Source organism: Sorghum bicolor, chromosome 5 (genome assembly GCF_000003195.3).
Source record: "Sorghum bicolor cultivar BTx623 chromosome 5, Sorghum_bicolor_NCBIv3, whole genome shotgun sequence".
Lineage (NCBI taxonomy): Eukaryota > Viridiplantae > Streptophyta > Magnoliopsida > Poales > Poaceae > Sorghum > Sorghum bicolor.
In genome coordinates, this window is record NC_012874.2 from 11,623,628 (window position 1) to 11,633,244 (window position 9,617).

General features: G+C 49.5%; 1 protein-coding gene across 1 annotated transcript; it reads right to left on the minus strand.

The window, feature by feature from the left end:
• On the minus strand, positions 5,217-6,621 carry LOC110435877 (skin secretory protein xP2-like). The gene is made up of 3 exons (XM_021461964.1): positions 6,425-6,621; positions 5,743-6,140; positions 5,217-5,275 (listed from the first exon to the last, which is right to left on the minus strand). The coding sequence occupies exons 1-3, from the start codon at positions 6,619-6,621 to the stop codon at positions 5,217-5,219; spliced, it is 654 nt and encodes a 217-aa protein (XP_021317639.1).

Consider the following 9,617-nt stretch of genomic DNA (forward strand, 5'->3'; position numbering starts at 1 on the left):
GGCGAGACTACCAGGAAGACTACAACAAGACGTTGAAGGGACCATGCCAACTGCATCCAAAATCCAACCATATGATGGAGGAATGTCGCGTCCTCAAAAGCATCTACACGCGGCGGGCTGCTCAAGACGATCCCGCCAAAAAGAACGGGAAACTGGACGGGCGCAATCACGAAGACAAGGACGAGGACCAGGATAGGGACCCACGACACCAGTATGTCAGCCCCACCGACGTGGTCCACTCCATCTTCGGGGGCAAAGTTTCCATCGAGTCTAAGTGAGAAAGAAAGCTCTTAAAGAGAGCCTGCCTCAATATAGACAGCACAGATGGTCTGATCGCCGATCCAAAATTTCCTCCCTAGTCGCACAGGGAGATCTCCTTCAGCAGGAAGGATCAGTGGGCCGCCATCCCAGAGCCAGGACGTTTCCCTCTAATCTTGGATCCTTGCATCAACAGCATCAGATTTGAACGCGTGCTCGTTGACGAGGGAAGCTCCATTGACATCCTCTTTCGCAATAGCTTGCCTGCTCTCAAGATAACCCCGGCACAACTAAAACCCTACGACGCTCAATTCTGGGGAGTCCTGCCAGGTCAAAGTTCAGTACCCCTCGGACAGATAACACTGCCTGTCCAGTTCGGAACGTCTGACCACTTTCGAACAGAGTTCGTCAACTTTGTGGTCACCGACTTTGATGGAACTTACCATGCCATACTGGGCCGACCATCGCTGACAAAGTTCATGGCAGTTCCACACTACTCATACTTGGTCCTCAAAATGCCTACAGAGAAGGGTGTCCTAACTGTCAGGGGCAATGTCTACACCGCATACACTTGCGAGGAGGAAAGCTTCAAGATCACCGAAGCAATTGATCTTTCAATCCGCATGGCAGAAACAGCAGCCCAAGCTGCACAGGTCCCTCCCGACCAACTCCGACTACCCGAGCAGGAGACTGCAAGGAAGAATTCAAAGTCCAAAGAACACAAGGAAGTACAGCTGGTCGACGGCAGCCCCGAGAAGACGGCCCTCATCGGGGCCAGCCTGGACCCTAAATAGGAAGACGCGCTTGTCAGGTTTCTAAGGGACAACGCGAGCGTTTTCGCATGGAAACCCGCAGACATGCCCGGCGTCCCACGAAACCTGATCGAGCACTCCTTAAACGTCTCGAAGACCGCAAGACCCATCAAGCAAAAGCTGTGACGGTTCGCTCGTGACAAAAAGGAGGCTATTAGGACAGAAATAACACAGCTTCTAGCAACCGGATTTATTAAAGAAGTGTATCATCCCGATTGGCTCGCCAATCCGGTTCTTGTACGCAAAAAGAATAATGAATGGAGAATGTGCGTTGATTACACTGATCTCAATAAACACTGTCCTAAAGATCCTTTCGGTCTCCCACACATCGACGAGGTAGTCGACTCAATGGCCGGATGCGAACTCCTCTCTTTTCTAGACTGCTACTCTAGAGCCACCAGATCAAAACATCTTTTATCACTCCTTTCGGCGCCTATTGCTACACGACCATGTCCTTTGGACTCAAAAACGCTGGAGCCACCTATCAACGGGCCATCCAGCAATGCCTCCACGACGAGATTCGCGATGACCTCGTCGAGGCTTATGTAGATGATGTCGTCGTCAAAACAAAGGACACGAGCACTCTAATCGACAATCTAGACCAAACCTTTAAGGCACTAAACAAATACAAGTGGAAGCTTAACCCCAAAAAATGTATCTTCGGGGTCCCCTCCGGTCTACTGCTCGGCAACGTCATCAGCTGCGACGGCATACGACCGAATCCCTCAAAAGTAAAAGCAGTGCTCGATATGCGACCACCCAAGAACGTCAAGGATATCCAAAAGCTCACCGGATGTATGGCTGCTCTCAGCCGTTTTATTTCTAGACTGGGAGAAAAAGGCCTCCCCTTCTTCAAGCTCCTAAAAGCGACAGAAAAATTCTCCTGGACAGATGAAGCTGACGCTGCGTTCACCCAGCTCAAAACCTTTCTCACTTCGCCATCCGTTCTCACAGCGCCTCAACCCAACGAGGACCTGCTCCTTTACATAGCAGCCACCGACAAGTTTATCTCTACGGCAATGGTGGTCGAGCGAGACGAGCCAGGCCACGTCTACAAGGCCCAGAGACCAGTTTATTTCATAAGCGAAGTCTAAAACGAGTCCAAGACCAGGTACCCACCGATACAGAAGCTCATATACGCTATCCTAATAACGTCAAGGAAGCTAAAGCATTACTTCGACGGTCATCGGGTCCTGGTAACCACCAGTTTCCCACTGGGGGACATTTTGCGCAACAACGACGCCAACGGCAGAATTGTAAAATGGGCAATGGAATTATGCCCATTCTACTTGGATTTCTAGAGCCGTACCACCGTCAAGTCTCAGGCCCTGGTCGATTTCATCGCAGAATGGACAGACCTCAACGAGCCTTCCGTTTCCGACATCCCCGACCACTGGTCGATGTTCTTCGACAGGTCCTTAAACATCAATGGCGCCGGCGCCGGGATACTCTTCGTATCGCCTAACAAGGATAAACTACGCTACGTCCTTAGGATCCTCTTCCCGGTGTCAAACAATGTCGCCGAATACAAAGCATGCCTACATGGCATACGATTGGCCGTCGAACTGGGAGTCAAACACCTCTACGTCCACGGTGATTCTGCTCTAGTCATCAACCAGCTAAACAAGGAATGGGACACAACCCACGAAAAGATGGACCTCTACTGCAAAGAAATCCGCAAATGGGAATCCAATTTCTAAGGCATAGAATACATCCACGTGGTCCGGGATAAGAACCAGGCAGCGGATGCGCTGTCAAAGCTAGGGTCATCTTGGCCCAGATCCCGCAAGGCGTTTTCATTCAGGACATCCACGTGCCAAGTGTGGGTACAGACCTGGTCGAAAAGCAACCTAATGAGGCAATGATCATAGACGACGCCACTCCGACAACCAGCAGCCGCGACTGGCGCGCCCCTTTCATCAGGTATATATCGGATGGATCGGGCATTCAGGATAAAACGGAGAACGAGCGCCTCATTCGACGATCCAAGAATTACATACTGGTGGATGGCAAACTTATGCGAAAGAACGCAAGTTCCGAAGTGCTGCTCAAATGCATATCCCAAGATGACGGCATCAAGCTCTTAGATGACATACACGCCGGGTCCTGCGACAACCAGCCTCCAGAACACTGGTCGGGAAAGCTTTCCGAGCAGGTTTCTACTGGCCAACCGCGGTCACCGACGCCGAGAAACTAGTCCGACATTGTGATGGATGCCAGTTCTTCACCACGAGGACTCATGTGCCTGCTCACGAGATTCAAACCATCCCGTCATCTTGGCCTTTCGCCTGTTGGGGCTTGGACATGATCGGGCCGTTTAAGCCGGCCCCCGGCAACTTCAAGTTCGTCTTCGTGTTAATTGATAAATTCTCGAAGTGGATCGAGTACATGCCATTGGTCAGAGCAACCTCTGAGAAGGCTGTGGAATTCCTCAACCAAATCATACACAGATATGGGGTTCCTAACAGCATAATTACCAACCTGGGCACTCAGTTCACTGGCACTACATTTTGGGACTTCTGCGATGACAGGGGCATAGTCGTAAAGTATGTGTCAGTAGCTCACCCACAGGCCAACGGTCAGGTAGAGCGAGCAAATGGAATCATTATCGATGATTTGAAGAAAAGGTTGTACGCAGAGAACAATAGAGCACCAGGGCGATGGATGAAAGAATTACCAGCCGTGGTCTGGGGTCTCCGAACACAGGTTAGTCGCAACACGGGTGTGTCACCCTACTTCATGGTTTATGGCACAGAGGCAATGCTTCCATCAGACATAACCTTCGGATCTCCAAGAGTTAAAAACTTCGACCAGTCTTCAGCCGACATCGCCAGGGAGCTTGAAATTAACTGCACGGAAGAAAAGCGCCTACTCTCATGCCTCCGAACAGCAAAGTACCTCGAAGCCATTAGGAGGTATCACAATAGGAATGTCAAAGACTGTTCCTTTGTGGTCAGTGATCTTGTACTCAAGTGGAAAACAAGCCAAGAAGGAACGCACAAGTTATCCACACCTTGGGAAGGACCTTTCATGGTCGCAGAAGTGACACGCCCTACATCTTACAGACTGGCGTACCCACACGGAACGCGCTTGCCTAACTCTTGGCACATAAACAACCTGTGGTGTTTTTACCCATAAGTTCCAGAACATTTCGTTTGTAAATTTTTATGACCAGCATTAATAAATTTTTTAGTTCTTGCTATGTACTTCTCTTATATGCAGAGCTTTCGACAAAGTGCAACAACCGCCTCTAGGACGAAAGTCCTTAAGAGTTATTAACTCGACATAGTGATACATCACTCAGACAATGTTACAGCGCTCAGAACAATGGTCATGACAAAACGAACTTTATTACAAACTTTACATACAGAGTTTACAATAAACACCCCTCTGGGCGGTCCCTAGTCTATTCCCACAGACTACCCTACAGGCCTACTGCTCGGGCTGATCACACGCTCGGCCTTGCCGCTCAGTCGAAGGGGTCGGGGCAACCGGCGTCTGGCTGGTCGAGACCGCAGGCGTCGACCGCCCATCTCCAGCAACGAACGTCCCTGCCAACTCTCTAGCTGACCTATCTAACCCGGGCTGGTCGGGGCGAGTAGCCATCCCGCAGAGGTTGATGTCGCCGATCACTGTCGACGACAGGTCAAGCAGACCAACTCGAAGGTCGTCTGCCTCCTGTGGACCAACCTCCTTGGGATACCCCCTCTCCAGTCTGGACAGGTCGACCAGAGGATAGTGGGCACGAACCATGCTAAGGACATGCGCACCGGCGAATTCCCCGGCGTTCTGGACGAACTACTGGAGCCAGTCCCACGCTCGCTGCGCCTTCTCGACTGGCGTCAGTTTCGGCGCGCGAGGCTGGTCTTCAGGGAGCTCGGGGCTGATCAAGTCAAGAACCGGGGCCACTCCTTTCCAAAGCTTGATGCAATTGGTCTTCCAGGAGTCCAGATCCTTGATCAGCTCGTCGAGGTGCTTCTTGGTGTTCACCTTGAGCACTGAGAGCCAAGCAGGAAGTTAGTTCGCACACAAGACAATGAATGTCGAGCAGTCAAAAAAGAAGGAAACATGATTCTTACCATTCAACTCCCGATTCCTGTTGTTTAACTCCTCACCAGCTCGGCGCTCGGCCTCCAGCGCCCTGGCTCATTCCTGGTCGAGCCTCTCGTTTTCCTGCCGGAGGCGCGCAACCTCCTCCTCCAAGCCTGCAAGAGTAATTTCCGGTCAACTTAAACGACTACGCGGTTTTACGCAGCTGTTCAGAGCACATGACTGACCGCTCCTTTCTCGGTCCTTGTTGGTCAGCCGCCGATTAAGCTCGAGTAGGCGCCCCTCCTGAGCACTCATCTCGGCTGTTTTCTCCTCGGCTTCCGGCCGAAGCTGGTCCACCTCCGCGGACAGGGCCTTGTTCTCGGCCACGATGCCCTCAATCTGGTCGAAGCACCTTTTCCGGTACTTCGCTGTTTTCATTGTGCCCTACAAGAAGAACACGTATTGAATCTAGAAACAATGTATATAAACTTTGGGCAGTCCAAAAGACCACTTACCTTAACCTCCTCCACAAGTCGTTTCGCCGCACGATCCACCCTCGCGGCCTCCTCCGTCTCCGCGAGTTCCTCATGACCGATGAAGTGGTCCCCGCGCTGGCGCCACACGTAAACGTGCTGGCGACCATCTTGGGGACGGCCTTGGATCTCCTCCACTTCATCGTCGGAGGTCGTCCGGGTCTCAGCACCCTCTGCACTACCACCGGCCGTGGTCGCAGGCATTACTGGACCCTGATCCAGGCCAGGGGAGCCTCCCGGCGATAAGGCCTCTGCTCGGGACGGGGTTGGGACTCTCCCCTCTTCAGCTGGCGGGGGAGTAGGAGCCCTACCCTCTTCCTCCATAACGGGCGTCCTCGCAGCCTCTCCGTCCCTCACCGGGGCTGGATGCTCCTCGGTGCTCTCAGCCGCGGTGGTCGCCGCGGGTTGCTCCTCGGTGGTCTGTGGCGCGGCGTCTCCAACGACAGCCGCGGGCTCGGCCGTCCTCTGGCCAGCCATGTGGTCAGGGTCGACGTCCGACGCCGTGCTAACAAAAAGGCGACATTTAACCAACGTCAACAGCAGCAACAAAAACACAAATCGAAGTACGAGATCGAACAACTTATAGGTCGGAGCGCCTGTGCGTCGTGGTGAAGAACCTCCTCCTGGTCCTACCGGTCGGCGCTTCTGCCCTCGTCTCTGCGACGCGCGACGGCTCGACGTGCAGGGCAGGAGGGTCGCTGGTCATCCGACCAGTGTTGGCTGGCGCAACGTCCGGACGACTGCGCGGCCTCCTCCTCCTCCTCCTCGTTGTCGGTGATCCGGACGAGCCAACGGCGCTTCGGCGCCAGGCTGCTCTCCGCAGGCAGCGTCTCTGCAGGAGACGGATCCGCCACCAGCGGCCTTTTCCCCGCCACTCTGTCTTCGGTGGTTGGGGCGGAACGGTTCTGCTCCTCCTCGCTGCTGGTGTATTGGGGACACCGAGCAGCATTGTCCTCCGGCGGGTCCACTCCCGCGGGATTCTCCATGCCAGGTGCCAGTGATATGTACACTGCGCACCGGTCAACATTGTTGACGGTTCTTAAGTATCAATTTTAATTATCAAATAAACAAGAGAAAGGACCAATATGCAACCAACACCTAGAATTAGGGTTTGATCTAACAGAATTCCATGAGTTTTGTTGTTTATCTGTTTCTGCAGGGGGTTATCAGGAAATAAGGAAGAAAGGCCCACATGTCGGGATTACATAGAGATATCAACGCACCGCGTAATTTTCTACCATCTAGAAGACTCCAGAAGCCACGGGAAGAAAGCAGAGGCCGAAAGGGGCCAGGCCCAGGGCGCCCGCCCTGAGGACCTGGGCGCCCGCCCTCTGTTGGATGCCAATCAGGACTCTTTTCGCACACGACGTTCCACCGACCTAAAGGATCAAGGATAACGTAGTACCACATCGCCTGCTGGACCAAAAATGCAAAGAGGAGGAGGACTATATAAGCAGACCCCCTGACCCCTGGAGGAGACAAGTTTTTCATAGAGCTGAGGGGAGCCCTCGAAGGAAAACCTCTTCTCTAAATAAAATTTCTTTTTAGGCTTAGCAACCAATGTAAGTATAAATAGATCTTCTAGTTTCTACTAGATTGAGAGAGATAGAGTGGAGGTGTAGATCGGAGGAAGCCCGACCTGTCGGTGTCTACTCCGAGCTTGTACCTATGGGATCAAGTTCTCCTAACCCGAGGCTTGCTCCTAGGATTCTTCAGTATTTCGACTTCTAAATTCTAGTAAGTTCTTGTTTTATTGTTCTTTTGGTTTAGGAGTTTACTTTAATCTCTTCGCGTAGAGTTTAGAGTAATCATTGCTAGCGTAAACGTGGTGTTTAGGCTAGGGTACTCATAGATATTCCCTGACTAGCTAGACTGTGGTAGTAGCGAGGAACGTGACATTTCCGAGTTACCTTTGCAGACCATATCTCGTTAGCAGGAAGGATAGGGTTTATAGGTGCGGGTTGAACATCCTTTGTGGTGTCTAGATTCCGTTAGCCTCCCCAATAGAACAGTAGATCATCCTTACCAAGGTTAGAAGGAGATTACGGTTGTAGTCTTCTCTATTTATCACTCACATCGAAAAACATTCTTTGTTGCCTAAAGGGTTAGTAGTAATAGACCGGGTTAGTCAGATGCACTCTTTCTCCTAGTGGTAAAAAAATAAATACGATACTCTGGATAACCTCCCGGGTGAAGTGCTCACCGATATCCATGCGCTTGCGGATCAATTCCTTATTGCGTTCCAAAATATCGACAAGCATTTCTGGTGTCATTGCCGGGGAGAAAGACGGTTTGCTGAGATAACCTTGAGTCTTACTACTAGCTTGTATCTAAACCAATATTCTAAATCAATCTGCCAATTTGCAACACCTTCGGAAACTGACCTTTTACCATGGGAGTCATCATAGCCTATCCAAACATCCCAGTATAGGTTAGGTTCTAGGTTGATTGCCATGATTCAAAACCTATCTTTTTCGGGAAAGGAAGATGAAAACCCTTACCTTCATATTAGAGATTTTGAGCAAACATGTGATTGTCTTCGCATTGAAGGCATTTCAGATAAAACTTTACGTTGGAAGCTTTTTCCTTTTTCCTTAAGGGGAGAAGCTAGACAATGGTACAGTCAGAAGGTAAGTCAACAACGAGGTGAATGGGGAGTTTTACGAGCCAACTTTTGTCTAGATTTTTATTCCCTCGACCGTATCGGCGACCTTAGACTCGAAGTCCTATCTTTTAAACAAAAAGATAATGAAACTTTGGGAAAATCCTGGAAACGTTTTTCTAATCTTTTAGAATCTGGTCCAAACCTTAATCTTGAAGACCATGTTCTTTTATTTCACTTTTTTCGAGGTCTTCAGAAAAATCACAAACAAATGCTACACACAATGTCTAGAGGTTCTTTCTTTCGCATCCCTACTGATGAAGCTAGAGTGATCCTAGATAGAATCCTAGAAGCTGAGATGGATAATACCCTTCATGATGAAACCTACGAAGCCAAAATAGACACTCTGCCAAATTCTTCATCTACTTTAGCTATCCCAAGTTCTGAGCCACAAGAGGAAGAAATTCCACCACCGGACTTCATGCTGGATATAGAATCCGATCTTTTTACCGATTTTGGAAACATTTCAAACTACCATTCTATTGACAAACCCCAAAACGGCCAGTTTAGCATTTATTTGCCAAGTGAATACCAATTGAGAGAGCTTATCTTAGTTATGAGTAGTGAGTGGTTGGAGGAATCAGAGCTTTCCTCTGATGTGATCCGTTTGGACACACCCTCTATAACTATACGCTGTGCTTATAATTCTGATCGATTTAATGCTATTTATAATCATGTTGTGGGGATCAACATCATGTCTGAATCTTTTGCACTTAAACTATTTAAAAATCTTGTTTTAACCACTACAACAAAGGTCATAAAGGAATCTTCGGGACAATTAGTCCCCAGTCTTGGAATTATTAACGTCCTACCTCTTACAGTAGAAGCCTCCATGCTTCATTTGAACTTCTATATCTTTGATACATGAGACTTCGACCTGTTGATAGGACAACCTTTTAGAAGACTCCTTTATGAAGGTCATACTGGAAAGCTACACATTTCTTTTGGAAAAGCCTTCAAATTCCCAATAACAATTTCACACTCCTTAAACAATAAGGTCGAGTCATATCTTTTGCCTGATCCTATGGAGGAGGTAAAGGCTGCATCTCTTGAGCTTTTAGAAGAATCAGACTTAGAAGAAGAAACTCCTTTCTTCATAGAAGAAGAAGCCGAACCTTCTGAACCTGAACCCTTAGATGAGTTTGCAGAAACACCTAGACCTCTCATAGAGCTTAAAACTTTACCACCCGATCTTATCTATGCTTTCCTAAACAATAATCTAGAGTTTCCTGTGATCATTAGCGATAAACTCACTCGGGACCAAACTCTGTGATTAATGACCATTCTTGAGAAACATCACTCAGTTTTCGGCTACTCACT